Source organism: Schistocerca gregaria, chromosome 2, assembly GCF_023897955.1.
Source record: "Schistocerca gregaria isolate iqSchGreg1 chromosome 2, iqSchGreg1.2, whole genome shotgun sequence".
In the NCBI taxonomy this organism is placed as follows: domain Eukaryota; kingdom Metazoa; phylum Arthropoda; class Insecta; order Orthoptera; family Acrididae; genus Schistocerca; species Schistocerca gregaria.
Window position 1 is genome coordinate 391,174,075 of NC_064921.1, and position 23,379 is coordinate 391,197,453.

Genomic DNA, 23,379 nt, shown 5'->3' on the forward strand with positions numbered 1-23,379 from the left:
TCTGTTGCCTGTGTCTATGTGCCTGTGGTTCTGTCAGTGTGATCATGTGATTTATCTGACCCCAGGAATGTGTCAATAAAGTATCCCCTTCCTGGGACAATGAATTCACGGTGTTCTTATTTCAATTTCCAGGAGTGTAGTTTGGAACAGAGACTACCTGGCATTTCAGCTACTGCCTGTGGCAAAGTTTTTTAAGACACATACAACCATCGAATGGATGCCAGTAGCATGATCGTTAGAATGATTAGTGGACTGGAGCCTGATTTGGGTATTTTAACCGTCGCAACAACCAAAGAACTTGGTGCATTTGGCTCCCCCTAAAGAGCCATGTTATTGTATCGAAATCCAATTTGTGCATTACTGCGCAACTGTCCGCTGTCCCGATTTCTCGTTCGCGTGTAACATAAAAATTCACACTCTTCCCTGGAAAGCACCGTTATCGTAATTCAAAAGGAACTAATTTTGTAAGTAAACCACAGGTCTACATACAGTTTGCAGTATTCATGTTTCTGGAACGAATGCATTCCCGAATGCAATAAATACAATATCAATTCTTTAAAGAAGTAAACTTTCGGCATCGGGGTTAATAAAGAAGGAACGCCGGCGCAGAGGGACAATGATACCGAAAAGGACTTGCTGTGTCTTGTCTAAGGAAGTGATATGGAATAACCATGGAAAATCTAAATATGACTGGTTAGATGGGAATACGAAACCATTGGTCCCACGTAATTTTATGACATGACTGCTTTAAATGTATATTAATCCTGCAATAGATGGAAAATGCATTTTTATATTTAGGAAAGCACAACACTTTTTATTTGTTTTCATTTAAGAACACTATTCAAATTTCCTCCAAGCTGAATTTTTATCTTGATCTGACAAAATATTTGCTCAACTTCCTTTGGAGATCATGTTATCACAGAAAACCTCGTAAACAGAAAAAAGATTGCAGCGGTAATATCGCTTTCCTCGGTGGGTAATTTGAAGGTGTCCCTGCCTCTATTATTCTTACGTTATTCCTCATCCCTAGAAACATTTGTATTCTGCTCGCAGATAAATATGTCCCTCTAATAACCTTCTAAATATCCTTAATGAATCTTTTTTGCTTCTTTACCGAATCGAAAACCGCCGAAATTTAAGAAACACACATATCACTTTGTTGTTTCCACTTGCTTCAAAATATCGTGTGTGAAACGTTTCCAGAATTTATGGTAGTTTCAGTGATAAGGAACTTGGACCGAGACCGGAGTAATATTTAAAACAGAATACGTTCTAGAGTTCAACGAATGTCAGTCCTACAGAATAGTACTTCTGCTATCCCTCTTACCATTCTATAGGTCTATATCTCTAGGATTAATCATGGTAACTACTAAAATTCATTATTGTGAAGGTTGTTCTACAGTTTCCGTACAAAAATCTAAAAAAGTTTCTATAAGTATCCGAGTCTTATTGTAGGTCAACGACTTATGCTGTTTTTCATCGCAACTGATGTCTGTTTTTGACGTGATGGACAAACGTTACGGCGAAATTTCAGACACGAATGTTTACCGTTTTGTTTAATTTTGGAAGCCGCAGTCTTTCTCAATGCGCCCACTTCCTGCCAGGTTTGTTTCCCACAGCTGTCTTTATCGGAGATGTCACTGTCTGATAGCATTGTGGAATAACGAAAATTGTCATTGTGACTCAGCAAAGAGTGAGCCTTGATAGAGAGGTCAATTATTTGGTATATTTGTGTCAGTTAATGCCGTGATTGACACTTAGGCCTACGTCATAATTACGAGAGCTATCATTTACTCTGTGCCATGTTATCTACAGGACGCACTAAATATTGAGGTTCAAATGGCTCTGAGCACTATGGGACTTAACATCTATGGTCATCAGTCCCCTAGGACTTACAACTACTTAAACCTAACTAACCTAGGGACATTCACACAACACCCAGCCATCACGAGGCAGAGAAAATCCCTGACCCCGCCGGGAATCGAACCCGGGAACCCGTGCGTGGGAAGCGAGAACGCTCCAGCACGACCACGAGATGCGGGCAATATTGAGGTGATTGACGTAAGGTTTCGGTATGGGTTGCATCCGGTACACACGATGAGCTTACCAAAGACAGTGTGACAGAAACCAGGGATCGCACTCCCGGGAATTACTACAGAATACTGAAATATATAACGGCGTATCTAATGGCGTCATTCTTTGTTCTGAGAAAATATCCATTGATCGAGGTTAAGTACAGTTGCAAACATAGCAGTAAAATTGAAGATAGTAAATTCTCTGTGAAAAATATATCTGTTAAATGGAGTCGTCCCTGGCTTACTGGGCAAAAAATTTTCATTTGTCCCCGAGCTATTTGATCTATGCAACATAGTGAGAAGGGGGTTGATTTCAAATGCTCCATGCGCTGATTGTTACCTCATAACTTGACAAGCTCTGATCTTCCGTATACGTGTATACTCTTGGCAGTGAAACCTTAGGTACTATACAGAAGTCTTCAACCACAGTCGTTCGAAAAAAAAAACAATGAGAAGTACATTCTCTCAGTAATATAAATATTGTAACAGAGTGATAATATCGTTAAAGCAATAGTAATCTGACTGCAAGTAACCGTTTATAGGATTATCCAAGAAAGTGAGAGTACAATGGTTCATGAGACATACTGACGAAATGCGTTCAGTCGCTTGTCAAATATCAGTATAGAACGCGAAATACATATGAGATAGCGAAGGCGCGGATGATAAGGTATACAAACAACTCTAACTCTACTTGTGACTCGTCTAAACGCTAGAGAAACGTGATGTAAAAATTGAACAGATTCAACTGAAGCACATGAATAAAAACATTCAAACAGCTCAGTGACTAAGCGACACACACACAAACATCGTATATAAGAGTGTGACAAATACATTTTGAGAAAATAAACACCACGAGGGAATTATCCGAATGGGGCGGAAATCAATAGATGTGATGTACACGCAGGCAAACAAATTGTTACAGTCTCAGATAAACTGGCTGATTTATTCAAGAGAAAGGCCTTCAGAAACCGACCAAGTCATTAACGCTTTGGCCCACCTCTGATCCTTATGCAAGCAGTTATTCAGCTTGGATTTTATTTAAAAGGTTGGTGGATGCCCTCCTAAGGAGTACCGTGCCAAATTCTGTCCAGCGGGTGTACAGATCTTGAGAGTGTCGATCTAGTTGCAGACCCCTACCCGTAATGCTACGAACGTTCTCAGTTGGGGAGAGATTCGGCGACTTTGCTGGACAAGATAGGGTCTGACAAGCACGAACCAGGCAATAGAAAGTCGTGTCTGATGACACCTGAGACAGCGGTGGGATGCCAAACTGAGTATCGCCCGCCATACAGTCCGAAAACCAGGACTGATGGCCCGGAGTGTCACTTCTTTTCGTAGCAGAACCCCAATGGTCGTCATCCGCTGCAACCTTCGAGCACAGTGGTAAGTCGACGATATCCTACTCCCCAGCGGAAGTTTCTACTGCTGGTCTTCGTGCATGCCAAACCCTACCTAGACCAGCTAGGCTGTTGGATCTCTCCCCAGCTGGCAACGAATGGAGCATTATGTGCACGGCCCTGCAACATCGAGATTCTTACGATCTAAAGCGCCAATTGAGCAGAATTTGGCACGATATCCCTCAGGAGGACATCCAATAACTCTGTCGATCAGTACCAATCCGAATAACTGCATGAATGAGGGTGAGAGATGGACAAACCCGTTATTGACTTGCTTAAATTATGAATCGCTTTCTCTAGAATAAAAAAAATCCTCAAATTTTAATCATTTGTTTGTCTGCACACGTACATTACATCAACCGATTTCCGTCCATTCGGATAATTATTTCGTGGTGCATATTTCTTTTTGTCTTAGGGTGTAATTCATATTTTTACGCGAGTTGTGACTCGGTAAAATAATGAAAGACATTCTACACCTGAGTTATCGACTGCTGAATATGCTACAGTGGGGTATATTGTAGTTAATACACTAGGTGATCAAAAGTGCCCGGAAACCTGGCTGAAAATGACATACAAGTTCGTGGCGCCCTCCGTCAGTAATTCTGGAATTCAATATGGTGTTGGCCCACTCTTATGCATGATGACAGCTTCCACTCTCGCAGGCATACGTTCAATCAGGTGCTAGAAGATTTCTTGGGGAATGACAGCCCATTCTTCACGGATTGCTGCACAGAGGAGAGGTATCGGTGTCGGTCGGTGAGGCCTGGCACGAAGTTGGCGTTCCAGAACATCCCAAAGGTGTTCTATAGGATTCAGGTCAGCACTCTGCGCAGTCCAGTCCATTACATGGATGTTATTGTCGTGTAACCACTCCGGCACAGGCAATGTGCATGATGAACAGGTGATCGATCGTGTTGAAAGATGCAATCGCCATCCCCGAATTGCTCTTCAACAGTGGGAAGCAAGAAGGTGCTTAATATATCAATGTAAGCCTGTGCTGTGAAAGTGCCACGCAAAACAACGGGGGGTGCAATACCTCTCCATGAAAGAAACGACCACACCATAGCACCACGGCCTCCGAATTCTATTGTTAAGCACCACACACGCTGGCAGATGACGTTCACCGGGCATTCGCCATACCTACACCCTGCCATCGGACCACCACATTGTGTACCGAAATTCGTCACGCCAAATGTTTTTACACTGTTTTGTCGTCCAATGTTTACACTCCTGATACCAAGCGAGATGTCGTTTGGCGTTTACCACATGAGTGGTGGCTTATGAACAGAAGTTCGACCATGAAATCCACGTTTTCTCACCTCCCGCCTAACTGTTATAATACTTGCGATAGATCCTGAAGCGGTTTAGTATTCCTGTATGACGATCTGGATAGATGTCTGTCTATTACACATTACGACCCTCTTCAACTGTCGGCGTTTTCTGTCAGTCAACAGACGAGATCGGCCTGTAAGCTTTTGTGCTGTACGTATCCCTTCACGTTTCCACTTCACTATCACATCGGAAACAGTGGACCTAGGGATGTTTAGGAGCGTGAAAATCTCGCGTACAGAAGACTCAAGTGACACCCAGTCACCTGACCACGTTGGAAGTTCGTGAGTTCCGCGGTTCAAATGGATCTGAGCACTATGGGACTTAACATCTGTGGTCATCAGTCCCCTAGAACTTAGAACTACTTAAACCTAACTAACCTAAGGACATCACACACATCCATGCCCGAGGCAGGATTCGAACCTGCGACCGTAGCAGGCACGCGGTTCCGGACTGAGCGCCTTAACCGCGAGACCACCGCGGCCGGCAGTTCCGCGGAGCGCCCCATTCTGCTCTCTCACGATGTCTAATGGGTAGTGACGTCGCTGATATGGATTACGTGGCAGTAGGTGACAGCACAATGGCCAGCCGCGGTGGTCTCGCGGTTAAGACGCTCAGTCCGGAACCGCGCGACTGCTACGGTTGCAGATTCGAATCCTGCCTCGGGCATGGATGTGTGTGATGTCCTTAGATTAGTTAGGTTTAAGTAGTTCTAAGTTCTAAGTTGTAGGGGACTGATAACCAAAGAAGTTAAGTCCCATAGTGCTCAGAGCCATTTTGACAGCACAATGCACCTAATATTAAAAACGTACCTTTGGAGGTACAGTTGACTGATCAGTCACGTTCTGCGCGGCAGATCTCGGTGGCAGCATGCCTCTCTAAACGTTTTATAAAGAGTCGCAGTCTTTCTTGCCTTTTGTCCCGCTGGTTCTTTACGTTGTTCTCAGCCGGCTTGCTTTTGTGGAGTTGTGAGGCCACATGCATCGTGAGGAAGCTTCCTGTACTTAGCTGAAGTTACTTTTAAATGGTCATTTCCATTCTGTAATCCACAAGAATTATGGTGAGATCGTGGTTATGCTAAGACAGCTGGGCGTAATATTTTGTTCACAATGCTTTCAGTGCTAAATATATATTCTGTGATGAAAAAAATGGCTCTGAGCACTATGGGACTTAACTGCTGGGTCATCAGTCCCCTAGAACTTAGAACTAATTAAACCTAACTAACCTAAGGACATCACACACATCCATGCCCGAGGCAGGATTCGAACCTGCGACCGTAGCAGTCGCGCGGTTCCGGACTGAGCGCCTAGAACCGCTGGACCACCGCGGCCGGCTATATTCTGTGATGATGTTACAAACTTTCAGAGCTCATGGAGAACGATATATGTGTCAATTTGAGGTAAGAGAACCTGGTCCGGAATCGACCGAGTCGAAAGTTACACGCGAAAATAATTGTGATACCTCTGACAGTAGAATTCATGCGCCGGCAGTTTTGTTGCTACGCAATTTTCACGACAAAAGAAGAAGCTGTTTAGTAAGAACTGGCTCTAACATCCCTGCCTTAAGAGCTATGAACACTTGTTCATCTTCGATACTGTGAAAACCAAGCTCTTTGGTTTCCTTTTCTTTTTGGAGGAGGTAATATGGACCAAAGCTAGAAAAAAATGTTCAATGAATATGGGCTCTAAAATGTATACCTTAAGACCTATGAGCACTTGTTCGTCTTCGGTACTGTGAAACACCCTCTTCTACGGAATAAGTGATCACAGCTCTTGAGGCATGCATTTTAGTGCCCATATTTTATCTTTCGTCCTTACTACCACTGCTTAAAGTTGCCTACCCTACAACCTTAGCAAAAACCGTCCTGGTACCTGTATTCCACCATCAGATCTCGGAACTATTTCCGTTTATAGCTTTCGACTCGGTCGTTCCGGACAGGGGTGTCAGTACTTGAGCTGAGAAGAATTTCCCACGTACACTGTGCCGTCAGCTGAATTATTATTTTCAAAAAACGAGATTCTATACGCAGGAATATTTTGAATTCATTGAGCGCATATTACAATCAATAAGGTAAGTTGCTGTTGGCGATATTTCGAAACTATATGCTGCTTCAGACTGTGTTTAAAGCGATTGTTATATTCCATTTTCTATTTGTGAACAGGCGTTAATCTTTGAAGGTGAAGATTTACATGCCCTTTGCACGTGATCTGCCTATAAGGAAGATCATATCACACTTACAGGTGGTGCCAGGAAGTTAGAGGATATAATCGTAATCTTCCATTCATTCAAATATTCGTTCAAGCTCTCCTTTTCTCTCCACTGAGCACTGACAGCATTTTCTACTGCTGAATCTTTCCCTTAAATCGAGGTCAGTTAGCTTTAATGATTATCTTGGGTCAAAATCATGCGAAAAGGGAATTATTTTCGGGGCATTATACTCAAGTTGGTCCACGGTTGGGAATAAATGGGCTATTTAGCCCCGACCCATGTATAAACTTTCTCGTATTCGTATACGCATGCGCATTCAAGTAACTTCCCTCGTCTTGCGCATGTGCATAGGTAGCGGGTCAGGCTTGTAAGTGAGCGACCGTTTGTAGCTGCAGTTTATGGCGAGTCATGGCCGGTGGGAGGTGGAGCGTACACCATTAAGTTAAGTAGTGGTTTTGACTTTGTACATACGTACTTTTTGTGTTTTCCTTTTCTTTTTCGTTTATAAATGTATAGCTATGGTGTTCTTTTAATCATTGACAAAGGTCTTGTTAGGCACTTGTGGGTTTTATTGTTGTTCTGAAGAAGGTGTAGTTATCTACGCCGAAACCTGGGTTGACATTTAACACTAGGTGCTTTTTTCGCGATCGAGGCGGGTTTTTAGTTTTTTAATAGTTTTGTAATATAACTGACGATGGTGCTGGGTCAACATGGGAACACGGAGGGGGTCCTGTGCTGCGGAACATCATGTTCAACACCGTGTGCTGAACGGCGTGCTCAAAAGAAATTGCGCCTGCGCCAGCACTGTACTCTGTCGTCAGAACTGCCACAGGTCGCTGACTATCTCAGTTTAGACAGCAGGCAAGTCACCGATCACTAAGTCCTGTGATGAGGTGTGGACGTCCAACTTCTTGTCGCCTACTCGTGGTTTCAGCATTCTTCAACCACATTCCACATATGCTCTACAGCAGCACGCGAACAGCCGACCAGCTTCGCCGCTTCCGAGATGCCCGCTCGCTGGCACTGGGCCACAACAATTTGGCTTTTGTCAAAGTCGCTTAAGTCGGCGGATTTCCTCATTTGCGTCACTCATCGGCACCAGAGAGATTCCCCATTCGTCTCTGCTCCAGTCATATACTTCTCTTTCCGCGTCACGTGCCACCAGGCAGCAAACAACCTCTCGGTGGGCAGTGGTCATAACTTTTTGACTCATCAGTGTAAAACCAGCGGAAAAACGCTCCTATTGGAGCACAAAAAAGGCGAATATGCTCATTTTTCACAAAAGACTGAGTCAAAAGTGGGGTAACAGGTGCCTCATTCTGCCTTCTTCAGCACCTTTAAAAATTTCCCAAAAATTTTGGCCTGCAAACATATTAGCGCACTTTTTAACATACAACTCACATCTTACTCCCATAAGCTCCCAGAACTGTACCTCGATTACACCCATTAGTCCATCGCTGTAAGTCTCTCGTACCCATCCTCTCCCACTTGCCCATTCTCGCTTATTGATTCAGCCCAACTCACTGCCGTTATTTCTTTGTGTCTCTATGACTATCACTATTCCCTATCTCACAGCCACAGTCTCCTTCTTTGTGCTCTACTAATGCTGTCTATTCTTACTGCCACTGTCTTCCTCTCGCTCTCTCTCACTGCTACTACCTCATTCATTCATTCCCTGTACACCTGTCTCTTCTCACTGTCAGTATCTCTGTCTTCCTCGTCTTCATTCCTCTCCCACTGGCGCTGTCTCCTTCACCCTTTTCGTACCATTTTTGTGTCACTGTCAACAGTGTTCCATTGCCATTGTATCCCTTTCCTTGTCTCACAGTGGGCGGCTGGAGCCCCGTTTTTCAGTCAGAGTCTTTTAATGAACTGTTGCATGGGCGCCTTTTTGTGCTCCGATTGGAGCACTTTTCCGCTGGTTCCCTTCTTTTCCCTGCTACATTAAGACATGTCACGCATGCGAAAAGAATTTTATGGGTGAGCAAAGTTTTGGTAATTTAATTATGTGAATTTGAGTTAACGCAAAGCAAAGTAATTTTACAGCTTAGACAGGTTTTGCATCTGTTTCAGTACTACGACAACATGCTGTTCCCAGAACCCTTCTGATGACAAGGGAGACACTTTACAGAATAGCCGGCCGTTGTGGCCGAGCGGTTCTAGGCGCTTCAGTCCGGAACCGTGCTGCTGCCACGGTCGCAGATTCGAATCCTGACTCGGGCATGGGTGTGTGAAAAGTCGTTAGGCTAGTTAGGTTTAAGTAGTTCTAAGTCTAGGGGACTGATGACCTCAGATGTTAAGTCCCATAGTGTTCAGAGCCATTTGTACACAGAAAACAGTTTTGGAACTAGTAGGTGCAGTGGTACGAGACAGTTCGCGTCTACACATACAAAAGGTTTCTTTAAAGGCTGATCAGTTAAAACGATTGTACTTCCATTTCCGTGTTCGTAGCACGTAACTGAAAAAAAAAGGCTGCAATCGCTGTATGACGATTAAGATGCTAGATACCGTACCAAACAAACTACTTTTACCAAACGAAAACAAATAAGCTTCCTTCCAGAATCGAACCCTGGACCTCCTGCATGCTAACGCAAACGCTATACAGCGCACCAACACCACAGCACTGCTCCAACTGCTGACAGGGGTACTTACCGTACATTTCATTACAGTGTGGCCAGTTTGCCAATCATTAAAGTCGATTTAATGCCCGAAATATGCGCAAACGAAATTTTTTGTCATACATTTTTGTATTGCTAGTACGTGAGGTTCAAATGGTTCAAATGGCTCAAATGGCTCTGAGCACTGTGGGGTTTAACTGCTGTGGTCATCAGTCCCCTAGAACTTAGAACTACTTAAGCCTAACTAACCTAAGGACACAACACTCAGCCATCACGAGGGAGAGAAAATCACTGACCCCGCCGGGAATCGAACCCGGGAACCCGGGTGTGGGAAGCGAGAACGCTACCGTACGACCACGAGATGCGGGCAGTACGTGAGGAATCGTTCAGCGAAGTCCGAGTGCGCAGATTTTTCTTCACATCTACATCTATATCTACATCTACATGGCTACTCTGCAATTCACATTTAAGTGCTTGGCAGAGGGTTCATCGAACCACAATCATACTAGTACTCTACCATTCCACTCCGCGCGGGAAAAACGAACATCTAAACCTTTCTGTTCGAGCTCTGGTTTCTCTTATTTTATTTTGATGATCATTCCTACCTGTGTAGATTGGGCTCAAAGAAATATTTTCATATTCGGAAGAGAAAGCTGGTGACTGAAATAGATCTCTCCGCGACGAGAAACGTCTTTCCTTTAATGACTTCCATCCCAACTCGGTTATCATATGTGCCACACTCTCTCCCCTATTAAAGTGATAATACAAAACGAGCTGCCCTTTTTGCACCCTTTCGATGTCCTCCGTCAATCCCACCTGGTAAGGATCCCACACCGCGCAGCAATATTCTAACAGAGGACGAACGAGTGTAGTGTAAGCTGTCTCTTTAGTGGACTTGTTGCATCTTCTAAGTGCCATGCCAATGAAACGCAAGCTTTGGCTCGCCTTCCTCACAATATTATCTATGTGGTCTTTCCAATTGAAGTTGTTCGTAATTTTAACACCCAGGTACTTAGTTGAATTGACAGCCTTGAGAATTGTACTATTTATCGAGTAATCGAATTCTAACGGATTTCTTTTGGAACTCATGTGGATCGCCTCTTCGTTATTTAGCGTCAACTGCCACCTGCCACGCCATACAGCAATCTTTTCTAAATCGCTCTGCAACTGATACTGTTCTTCGGATGACCTTACTAGACGGTAAATTACAGCATCAACTGCGAACAACCTAAGAGAACTGCTCAGATTGTCACGCAGGTCATTTATTTACATCAGGAACAGCATAGGTCCCAGGACGCTTCCCTGGTCAGCAAAGTAAATGCAGATGTAACGGTGTGACTAGATCCTCAGGAGCTGATGTCAGTTTGCGGAATTGAACAGTGGTGTGTCCGGGCTCGTGTGTGGGATTCCGTGTCGAGATTACGGTGGTGAGTGACTTGTGCCCTCTGGAGGAGATACCTGAGAGCGCCAGCGCGCCTATCTGCTCCCCTCCACGACGGCGCGGCGGGCGCAGCTGGTTCGCGAGCCGTGGCTCTCTCGACACGGCGCCCAGCGTGTTCCAGTGGCGACGCGTACTCCGGAGCGAGCGGCCGCAGGTATGCCAGGTGCACAATAGTGGGATGGAGCTCGCTGACGCTACACCCAGGACGACCTCGGCGAGCACGGCGACGGCATCGACGACGATGACGACGACGGCCACGGCGAGCCACAACGAGGCTGCTCAAGGTACAGAAGAGGAAGAAGGAATATTTACCCCCTACTCCGACGTTGCAAAGACTTGCATATTGTCTGACTGAGGGAGCACGGAGCACCAGAACGATTTTCTCCCCTACCTAATCCGTTCACGAATGGCACACTCGAAAAAGGGTTGTCGGTACACTTCTGTAAAAGACAGAACCTCTGGTTTTTTTTCCTCTCGAATTTGCGTCGCAGCTTCTAGCAGGAGGCCGCGATAATTTTACAGTTAAGTGAGACGGATATAGCTTTTCTCGAGGTCGCTAAACGACAAAAATTCACTTGACTCTTTTTTTTAAGTGCTCCACAGCTCTGATATACAGATTATTTAGAAACAGTCTGAAAAACCTCGTAAGTGTGTTGCAGGGTAGGTTCTGCTGAGAAACAGTCGTTAAGAAAAAAAAGTTCGATACATCGCGCCGTTTCCGATTTAATTAGCATTGTAGTTAGCCAATCAGGTAGTAGCGCGAGCAAATTCAAGCAGCCTGCCACAGACAGTGTCGCCAGACGTGCTATTCGTTTTGTTTCCTAACTTAAAATTATCAAATTCCGAAAAAGTCATATTATAATTGGTAGTGATTGTTCTAACAAGCCGGCCGTAGTGGCCGAGCGGTTCTAGGCGCTACAGTCTGGAACCGCGCGACCGCTACGGTCGCAGGTTCCAATCCTGCCTCGGGCATGGATGTGTGTGATGACCTTAGGTTAGTTAGGTTTAAGTAGTTCTTAGTTCTAGGGGACTGATGACCTCAGAATTTAAGTCCCATAGTGCTCAGAGCCATTTGAACCATTTTGTAAGAACAAGTGGTACCCCGCTGAGCCGCAGATGTCTGTCCATTAACGAATGTTAGAGCGTGCAAATGCTTAAATTTGCGCCCGCAGCGACCTGATTGGCTAGCTTTGATGCTAAATAACTCGGAAACGGGCCAACGCATGGAATTTTTTTCTTACCACTTACTTGTCAGCATAACCTCGTCTGAAACACTCTTACAAGCTTTTTCGGCTGTTTCTGACCACCCTGTATTTGAAGGAGTTCACGTTACCTCCACAAGTTGCTTTTAATGAATAGCGCTTTATTGGCGACTCGTGTCAGTAGTATAAACCGTTTTCAACTCCACGTAAGAATACATACTTTAACAAAACATCTTGGTAGAATAAATTAACACGTAAAACATCATATTCAAGCACACATTTGTCTTGCCCAAAAAATTTTACATCAGGTTTTGTACTCCAGCCGTATGTTCTCTACACCTCATAAAAATATAGGTCTGAGACAGTTATAAGCGCACGTCAACAGGTCTGACATTCGTAAATGAGTGAGTGAGAGAGGGCAGCCGACGGAGTACTGAGCCGGATTCCTCCAGAATACTAGTCCACTGACTTAACTACTGCGGTGGCCTTTACTCTTTCATATACTAATAAGGGCCAAAAATTAAAATACATGTGTCAAAGATCATCACGCTATTTTAAGGTGGCAGTTGCCTCTGTCATACAAATAGCATAACAATATAATTCTACATTCATATAGTCAACAGTGGACCCGAAGAAAAGCGTTTATGGGAATGGCTTGTGTATTGTCGGCAAGGAGACCGTTAAGAGATTGAGTGATACCTCAGTACGACAGTCATAGAACTGGCCGCTAGCGTTCTCTAGGAGAGCTAACACGAGTTTACTACGACAATATTATTGTTAGTGTAAGATAGAACAGGTACTTTGAAACTGTGTGTCGATAATACTGTAAATGCCCTGTGTTTAAACTGCATTTACTGACACTGAGAATTTTCCTCCACACACTTGTACACACGTGTCTGTTGTGTGTAGGTGTGTTTTGTAGCTATGCATCACGAGGTTTGTCGTTTTAATAGTGTGTGCACTTTATTTTAGATTACTGAGTTTGACGGTTGTGCTAAAGACAGTTACGGATGACACGATTTTTATATCACGAGACGAGGACAATATGTTCACATCTGTTACAGGTAATTACAGTGTTTGCGTAAACATTACATCCACTGTCGTTGTACGGCTTTTATTCTGAAACTTTCTCTTTTCATTGTGTTGTGTTGTTATCTTTTTACAATCGCTTGAAACTGGGCCATGCTCGAAACTAGTAGCACTGAATGCAGGCCATTTTTAAAATACAGCCCTGTGGAATGGCGTCTTACCTCGAATTTATCCATGCTGTGGTGTCCCTGCAGAAGAAAATACTTCAACTTATCAAGAATACCAACGAACTTCCTATTCTCTGTATGTGCACAAATAAATTTCTATAAACAATTTTAATTAACTTCGTGACACCGATTACGTACATTAAGCAACAGACACAATTATTTACGAATTTGTATTTTCTTGTGGTGTATGTGATCTCAATCACAAAACTTGACCGATGTATAATTAACTGATGAATGAAATTTACGTGACACGTATTTGATAAAAGTATGCAAAGAGTAATATTCGTTTTAATACACGGTTCGGTGACGTACAAAATAAAGCAGATATTATGGGAGAAGACCTGAGCAAAAGAAAATAGAGTTATGTCACTGCTGGCTGGGAGACCCCATGGGGTAGATCCAGACACGAAGTCGGAGAAGGTATTCTTCTTCCGCTCGCAGTGAGCCCTTTTCGTGCGGATATGCCGGAGTTCATGAGTGTATTTGTTGTTTGTGAGTGAGTGTAACGGCTGTATATGTCGCGCGATGTTGTGTTTGTGTTGTAAGATGATGAGAGAAGGAGAAGGTGAAAGCCGCTGCCGGCTCATATCCTGCTCCTCTTGGACAGGACCAAGGGCGCCGCCGAGTCTATCAGTCCCATCCAACGGACGGATTACCAACGGTGTCACATGCCTTCATTACATGAGAAACTGAAAAAGGTTTGCAATTTAATTCAGGATATTGCCACAAAATCCGGTGATCAGGAACCTTATGCCACTTCCTGTCCTTCCCTTGCTGACCAAATACTTGCAGTGTAAATTTCATCCACCACCAGGTTTCGAACTAACTGACTCGAGCGCCATCGTTCAGGCGAGCGTTTGCCAGCTCTGCTGCGGAGGCGAGTGTAAACTGAATGGAAGTTTCTTACCGCTCCTTTTCTCTCATTTCTGTCTACGCCTCTGCCTAATAATACGTATTCTGCAGATGCCAGTGGTGAAAACATTTGCCCGCCGGGGTGGCCGAGCGGTTCTAGGCGCTACAGTCTGGAACCGCGCGACCGCTACGGTTGCAGGTTCGAATCCTGCCTCGGGCATGGATGTATGTCCTGTCCTTAGGTTAGTTAGGTTTAAGTAGTTCTAAGTTCTAGGGGACTGATGGCCTTAGAAGTTAAGTCCCATAGCACTCAGAGCCATTTGAGCAATTTGAAAACATTTGCTCGGTGTATTGTTTCTTTTCTTGGGATGCAGATGGGAAAAGAAAGCAGAGAAAAGGAAACATATCAATGGTGTACTGATCTACTGAAGCCGAAAGGCGGCACAAAAGATGCCGACTCGAGTTCCTATATGACATGAGCATAACTATCAACAGTGTTTGATGCCATAAACTGATGCAACTGACATTTGGCTTGGTGTGTGTTGGCGCGCGCTCTGTTGATTTCACAAAGCCGCTGTCTGGTTCCGAAATTTCGCTGTTGTCACCTACATACAACACGTTCCTACACTTGACCTTTCATTTCGACTGTGATACAGTTTTTCGCAGCTTAGAAGCAACTGTCCGCGGTGATCCTGTATAGGTACATGCATCCCACGATCGCCGGAGTAAGTCGGTTTCGTCAAATATCCAACCAGAGTGATTTAAAGTGAAACGACCACATAGTTGTAGTAATAGGGAAAGCTGATGTCAGACGGAAATGTGTCATAAGCACCCTAAGGACGTTTCTTGAGTTCCGGAAAGCCTACGCCACTGTTTTCAATTGGAGCATAGTAAGCAAATTAAGTGTTATTAAATAGTGGATAGCTTTCGGTTACTAGTGGGTTTCACCGTCATCAGAGTGAAAGAAGGCGCTACACGCTACAACGTAGATGTGTCCAATTGAATTATTCATGACTGTGTAAATCACGTAATGCATGTACCTGTTTAGGGTCACCAAGGAGCACTTGATTCTGCGCTAAGAGAAACTATATCAGCGTTATTTGGCCAGAAATGAACGACGAAATTACCTCAAAACTATCACGAGAAGAACGGCGTGTTCCGCAACTGCAGTGCATAAGTACTAATGAGAACGCACGAAGAGTTGAAAGGGCAGGTGAAAGTACCGGAAAGAGATCTGCGAAGGTTATAATTATGAACTGCGGAAATGCAGAGGCTGTTGGAAATCAACATAGCGTGCGCCAACATCCAATGCCATTCTCCAAAGCAACTGTTAGCTTGCAGAATGACTTTTTCACTCTGCTGCGGAAATTGTGTAGAGTTGGCATATTAAAACCGTGTGCTGTACCGATATTCGAACCTAGAGACTTTGACTTTCACGGACAAGTGTTTCACCGACTGAGTTATCCAAGCACCTTCCAAACTTCATATAAGTTGTTCTGCATACCTTGACGGACTAGCAATTCTGGAAGAAAGGATTCTGCGAAGACTTAGCTTAGCTACAGTCTACGAAATAGTTTCTATAATAAACTTTCACTCTACAGCGGAGTGTGCGCTGATCTGAAAAGTTTCAATGCTACGGAGTGAAAATTCATTCTGCAGACTGGGCTGTGGCTAAACCATGACCCACAATATCCTCTCTTCCCCGATTTTGTTTTAACCTGCCACGAAGTTTCAAATGTCATTTGTATGAATTAAGCGCATGGGAGGCTGTTGGTGGTTAACGCTCGACTATGCCGGCCAGCTTATTCGCTCCATTTCAGCATCAGTGGACCAATGACGGATGATCTACTTCTTTTACTTTCTCTTCGCACCTTGATCGTAAGGGACACATCAGAACGCTGAAGTTATCGTCGCTATTGTCATCTGCAGCATACGCAACTATACGACAAAAGCAGAGCCACGAATCTGAGAAAAGCAACAGTAAGAAACTTCTCCTCAGGTATTCCCCGAGATTCTCTCTAATGTTATCTTACTCAACTTTTCGCCACATATACGTAAGAGGGACTAATATACTGATTGACTTTTCCAGGAATGTACGCTCTCGGAACTTTAACTGTAGACCGCAGAGCGTTTTGCACTAGAGTTGGCTGACCATCTCCGTGACGCTTTCGAGTTTACTAAAAAAACCTATAAGGAAACGTGCAGCTCTTCTTTGGGTCTTCTCTATTTCCTCCATCAGTCCAAACTGGTATAGAGCAATATTGAAGTAATGGTCGAATGAGTGTTTCGTAAGCTACCTCCTTTGTTGGTGGATTCCATTTCCCGAGGATTCTTCTAGTTAATCTGTCTGGTACGTGCCTTATTCGCGATTATTTTTACGTGGTCGTTCCACATAAAATCAATCCGTACGGCTACTCCTAGATACGTTACGGAAGTAACTGCTTCCAGCTATTCTTTTGCAGTGGCGTAGTCATACAATATAGTGTCTATGTATTCAGAACACGGTACGTTTGCTATGCCGTGCAGATGATCAGCTACAGGCACGGTTGTCCTCACTGTAAATATATATGACAGGCATGTCAACATAGCCACATAGTCACGGGAATCAGTCACAGCTGACAAATATTTAATAGATTAGATTTCATACCGTAGATTTAGATGTGAGGAAGACAGATAGAGTTTTGTGGAAAGTATCTTAAGACAGCACGATTCTTTGACGAGAAAGATCTGTTCCAGAATTTTCGACTTACTACATTTCATAATTGTTCACCGGTTTGGAAGCCTCACCAAAGTATTCTAACGCAAGAGGCAGGGAAATTTCATCGGAGAGCTGTACTATTCGTAAGGCGATTGTTTAGTAAGTGCGACGTGGTCAGTGAAATGTCCAAGAAGCTTCGAGGGGGGAGACACCACAGGGAAGGCGTCAGGCATCAGAGAAAGCCGTACTCTGAAATTCTAAAGCCCATAATGCAGAATATTAACAGAATATTTTAGTTTCTGCGGCACAGATTTCATGTGATGTCCTCGACAGTGAAAGGAGAGACATTTTGGGTGTATACAGAGGAGTACCTAGAACGGTATTTCATGTACCGTCTATAAATGAATTAATGAAGGGAACACTTTATAGCGTGTCTCAAAGTGCAGATGTAGCTGTATTCTGCTCTGGCTATTCAGGCAGTGGGTCAGACATCTTGGCGTGAGGAAGAGCTGAAAATTACACTACTGACCGTTAAAATTGATACATCAAGACGAAAAGCAGATGATAAACGGGTATTCATTGAACAAATATATTATACTAGAACTGACATGTAATTACATTTTCACGCAATTTGGGTGCATAGATCCTGAGAAATCAGTACCCAGAACAACCTCATCTGGCCGTAATAACGATCTTGATACACCTGGGCATTGATCAAACAGCCCTTGGATGGCATGTACAGGTACAACTGCCCATGCAGCTTCAACACGATACCACAGTTCATCAAGAATAGTGACTGGCGTATTGTGACGAGCCAGTTGCTCGGCCACCATTGACCAGACGTTTTCAATTGGTGAGATATCTGGAGAATGTGCTGGCCAGGGCAGCAGTCGAACATTTTCTGTATCCAGAAAGGCCCTATAGGACCTGCAACATGCGGTGGTGCATTATCCTGCTGAAATGTAGGGTTTCGCAGGGATCGAATGAAGGGTAGAGCCACGGGTCGTAACACATCGGAAATGTAACGTCCACTGTTCAAAGTGCCCGTCCATGCCAACAAGAGGTGACCGAGACGAGTAACCAATGGCACCCCATACCATCACGCCGGGTGATATGCCAGTATAGCGATGACGAATACACGCTTCCAATGTGCGTTCACCGCGATGTCGCCAAACACGGATGCGACCATCGTGATGTTGTAAACAGAACCTGGATTCATACGAAAAAATGACTTTTTGCCATTCGTGCACCCAGGTTCGTCGTCGAGTACACCATCGCAGGCGCTCCTGTCTGTGGTGCAGCGTCAAGGGTAACCGCAGCCATGGTCTCCGAGCTGATAGTCCATGCTGTCGAACTGTTCGTGCAGATGGTTGTCGTTTTGCAAACGTCCCCATTAGTTGACTCAGGGATCGAGACGTGGCTGCACGATCGTTTACAGCCATGCGGATAAAAGGCCGTTGGCATCCAGGACGGCGTTCCGTATTACCCTCCTGAATCCACCGATTCCATATTCTGCTAACAGTCATTGGATCTCGACCATTGCGAGCAGCAATGTCGCGGTACGATAAATCGCAATCGCGATGGGCTACAATCCGACCTTTATCAAAGTCGGAAACGTGATGGTACGCATTTGTACTCCTTACACGAGGCATCACAACAACGTTTCACCAGGCAACGCCGGTCAACTGCTGTTTGTGTAAGAGAAATCGGTTGGAAACTTTCCTCGTGTCAGCACGTTGTAGGTGTCGCCACCGGCGCCAACCTTGTGTGAATGCTCTGAAAAGCTAATCATTTGCATATCGCAGCATCTTATTCCTGTCGCTGAAATTTCACGTCTGTAGTACGTCACCTTCGTGGTGTAGCAATTTTAATGGCCAGTAGTGTACTATACCTCCCCCGCCCCCCTCTCCCTTCCTCTCCCTCATTTATGATAGATAAATTAATCAAAAATGGTAACCTCTGCCAGGAACATAAAAAGGAAGAACAGTTTAAGTAATAGGCACAACACAACTCTAAGATGGCACGGTACTCCGGTAGTGCACTAACTGCAGTCCTCATTGTTTTTATTAGTACTTTCCTTCTCTTTGCTGATGCACTTCATTAGACTGAGGAAAATTGAAGCAGAGTGCTTAAATGGCTTACTTACCTCGTTATTCGCCAACGAGCCCTAATGTTGGCGCTCTTTTGCACTTTTATTGCACGGCTCGTGCCCATTAGCTGCCAGGCTCACGTTCCTGCACTCCAGCTCTTTCGGCTGTTATTGTTCCTTCGCCACTATCGATCATTACTATTCATAGTAGGACGTTTCTTTTCACAAAATCGAATTCCTTTTGATCATCTCGCTTCGTAATATTCGTAAGATCTTAGATATTATTGTGAGAAAACTTATGGCACAATTTACCTGGATATATTTTGATCGTTGTTAATGTGTAGCCCTTTTCATTCAGTTGGCAGCAGAAATCGTACCTCAGACTGTGCTTTTTTTTTCGTTAATACGTCGCCATAATCATGCAGTTTCCCCTGTATGTTTTGTTATTCGTATGTCCAAGATCCAAGTCAACCATCTCTTTCTACAATGTGTTTATGTGTGTCAAACACTCACCTTTTATAATGCTGTCAATAACATAGAAAAAGCTGCCGTACAAGAAATGTAAAAATAAATAAACAGTTTCTTCTCAACAGATACTACTTATGTTGGTTAGTATAGGTTAAGAGCCTCATTTGAAAAAAAAAAAAGTTTCAGTAGCTACACAGTTTGATTTGGGCTTCCGTTGATTTATGCTGAAAGCTGAATAATTCTATGCTCATGTATTTCACAAATCGTTGTCGCAGTAAACTTATGCTTCGCTACTGAAACTATCTTGGCAAAGGGCCACTATGCCGCGATCATTAGCGCCCAGGTAGGTTTTCATGATGGCATTGTTGCATAAGTAACTTTATTTTTTTAGTTCCATAATGAATTACCGTCCAACATTTTGGGAAGTAGCTACATTCCTTATCCTAAGAAGAGGGTGAGGTTTTTCTCGAATTCACAACTGACGAACACAGACCATAAAGAGTGTTTTACACGAGGGAGAGAACTTCTTAGAAGTCTTACCTACTACGTGTATCGAGAGCTGTTATTTAGGAATGCAGTCATCTTGCTAGCCTGTACTAGAGGCAGACAGAATATACAGTCTCACTTAACAGACGTAACAGGAAACTTACTGTCGTCGAATTACAACACTCTAATTCCAGCTTTTGCTATGCACGACACTAAAAAATTACCCTCATGTAATGCTGGATATAAAGGTTGAAGATTCCTAAGAATAACTGAAACACGTGTTATTTAACTCAACTGTTTTTAACAAATGGATATAGGTCTACATCTTTCTACACCTAGAAATTGCCATTGGAGATAGGAGAAATTCACAGTAATCCTACCCGAAACCTTTCTCTCTTTATCTTCTTTATTAATTTTTGTTGCAGTCACTTATCAAGGACAGTGGTGGACTATCGGTAGTAGGTATGGATTTTCAAATATCCACTCTTCATTTTGGATGCAAACTAGATAAGAATTATTTTAGAAAAAACTACAATTATTGACGTTTGCATGGTAACAAGTTGTTAAAACGGTGCGTTGGCGATACTAAAAACTGCATGAGTTCACTACTGTAATTTTTAAACCGGTTCTGATTAACGGTGAAGATGAAGGCATAAAACACTGCAGCGATCGGAAGCTGCCGCACTATAGGAGGATAATTTGGGAATGGAAAACACGAGTAGTTGCGTAGAACTGTGGGGTATATTACTACAAAAGAGCAGACGGCGCTGACTGAGGAGGTGAGTGTAGTCTGAAAGGCGAGAAGAAGTGGTGTGGGTAGTTACTACAACTGATGATGGAAAGAGAAGAAAACGAAAGGGAGAGAGCTATGGTTTGGGGAAGTATGAAAACACATACATCGGTTATGAAAGGATGAATATTGGGATGAATTTCGTCGTCTGGATGCGGTAGAGGGTCAAATACGCTTTGAGAGGACTTACAGGGTTTACGTGCTGTATTTTCCCGTTTGCCATTCATCTGTTACATCATTAAGGAAAATGCGTGCTGAAACATAGCAGCATGTTGAGAGGATTTAGAGAGTCTGAATACTGTATCTTGATGTTATTCATCTGTAACAACACTCTGGAATGCACGCAGAAACTTAGCAGCCTCTTTCTGCATACGACGTCGTTATTGTAGTACAGGCTGTTTCTGTGATGATGTTACAAACTTTCAGGGATGACGGAGAAGGGCAAATATATCAATTTTAGGTAATGGACTCTCGTTCTGAAACAACCGGGCCAGATACGCTAAACGAAAATCGTTCTGAAAGCTCTGACAGTGGAATAAATATACCAGTGTTGTTGTTGCTAAGATTATAGGGCAGGCAACTTTCAGAGGTGGTAGTATAGACCAAAAGAAAGAAACAAAGTCTAGTAAATATGGACTCTAAAATTCATACTTAAGAGTTGTGAGCACATGGACGTCTCCGCTCCTGTGAAACACAACTCTGAATATGATTACTAAGAAAATAGGACGTTCCCAACTCTAGCACCTGGCTCGTCCACATCCTTCAATCTGCAGATTCGTAGTTCAAAGTTCAACAATGTACTTGATAACGTAGGAAAACAAGATCATTAGAAAGTGCACACATTGTTCGCAGCCCTACCGTAGCAATTTTCTAGGCATAGAAATGTCTGGCTTACTGCCATTCGGTAACTAGTCCACCTATGTGAAGGAGATATTGGTCATATGTCATTGTATACGCCGTTAATGTCTCAAACTTATGGCCTCTTTGGCCGCTTTTAGACATTTGTGGTATCAGTTTCCTTCAGTCTCTATGATTTCTTCATAGTTTACCAATTCCGCCTTCTTTTCAGGTATTAGACATATCAAAATCGTATCTATCTGCTTGTCCACGATACACAGAATGCCGTAGATATCATATCCGTTTTTCTTGATTTTAGAATGCGTTCAGTTAAGTCCGCATTGCCACATAATAAACGATATAGTGTTTGTGAAATGGCGTGCCACATTGAAATCATAGTAAGCTGCGTACTTCTTATCCAGGAGACAATGACGGAAGTGAGAGATCAACGGGCGCCTTGCAAAGATATATGATAGGTCCGTTACAATACACGATATATGCAAATGCTCTAGCAGATATCAGCGGTATTGTTGAGGCTCCTCACCAGCGCTTCCAGTAGTGTACGGGTAGGACGCGTATTTAGAAAATTGTTGCGAAATTCAAGAAGACCCGCAGATGGTCCATGCCTGTTCCATAACTGGCTGTTGGCCCTCAACTTAGACCACTGTGTTCCAGTGGTTCAAAATAAACGAAAACGTTTATTGAGTCGTAATCAATCATCAGAACTGTCGAGCATCTAAAAGTATTGCACCCGGAGCTATTTAAGGCACAACTACCGAATAAGGAATCTTGTAGTGGAAAGACAAATGCCGAAATGAAATTCATTGGAAAGATGCTAAGAAAGCGTAATCCACATGCAAAGGAAGATACTGAAGATGCTGACGCCCGACCGATGGCTGAATATTGTTCGTTGATTTTGGTCCTTACCAAATTGCATTTGCAATGTAGACAGGTAAAACGAACAGAAGAAATCTACACTGTTTTGTAAATCGGTACGAGTGCGTCACCAAAATGTTCACCAAAACCAGCCGGCAATGCTACTAGAAAGCCAGTGTGTATCAGAGACCCAATAGTTGTTTTTCCTGTAGATCATTTGAGAGTCGCATAGAAATACGGAGTATCACATTAGTTCATACCATACAGCGGTTGTGAAGCAGTAAAAGGGACGTAGATCTAGCAAGACGTTATCGCCTGAAAACAGTCTCTTGAAGTATAATACTGTCTCGGTAACATTGCTAGGCTCCTGACGAAGAACTACGAGGGAGGCACATGTTTACAGTCAGTTGAGAGCTAATTTCTAGAAACATAACTGTTGTTTTTGAATACTTGTAGTCATTATTAGCTTTGCTATTGAGAATGGATAAAGTAACGTCGTTAGACTCGTCAGGCATGGCTCTTTTGGAGTAAGGCTATCAGAATTTGGATGGTTGGTGGGGGTGTCCTTCTGGGTATACAGGGTGAAAATTATTTAAATCGACAAACTGTGGGTGGTTACACGAGACACCAAAATAAACATTTTTCTCTAATGTCAGAATTACCTGTGAGCATTTGTTAACTCGGCAGATGGAATAATCGATCACAACACTCGTGCAATTGCGCGTAACATGGGAACGAATCAGACGAATGCAAGAAA

General features: G+C 43.6%; 1 protein-coding gene across 3 annotated transcripts in view; it reads left to right on the forward strand.

Moving 5' to 3' along the window:
* The window catches only part of LOC126321537 (sodium/hydrogen exchanger 9B2-like), a 438,606-nt gene that overhangs the window by 116,376 nt on the left and 298,851 nt on the right, over positions 1-23,379 (forward strand). The window contains exon 1 of one of the 3 annotated variants that reach the window (XM_049994192.1): positions 11,194-11,352. The exons of the other annotated variants lie outside the window; for them this stretch is intronic. Within the exon in view, the coding sequence (XP_049850149.1) occupies positions 11,247-11,352 (106 nt within the window). The 5' untranslated portion in view covers positions 11,194-11,246. Of the gene's footprint in view, positions 1-11,193; positions 11,353-23,379 lie in introns of those variants that run through there. 3 annotated transcript variants of the gene reach the window in all.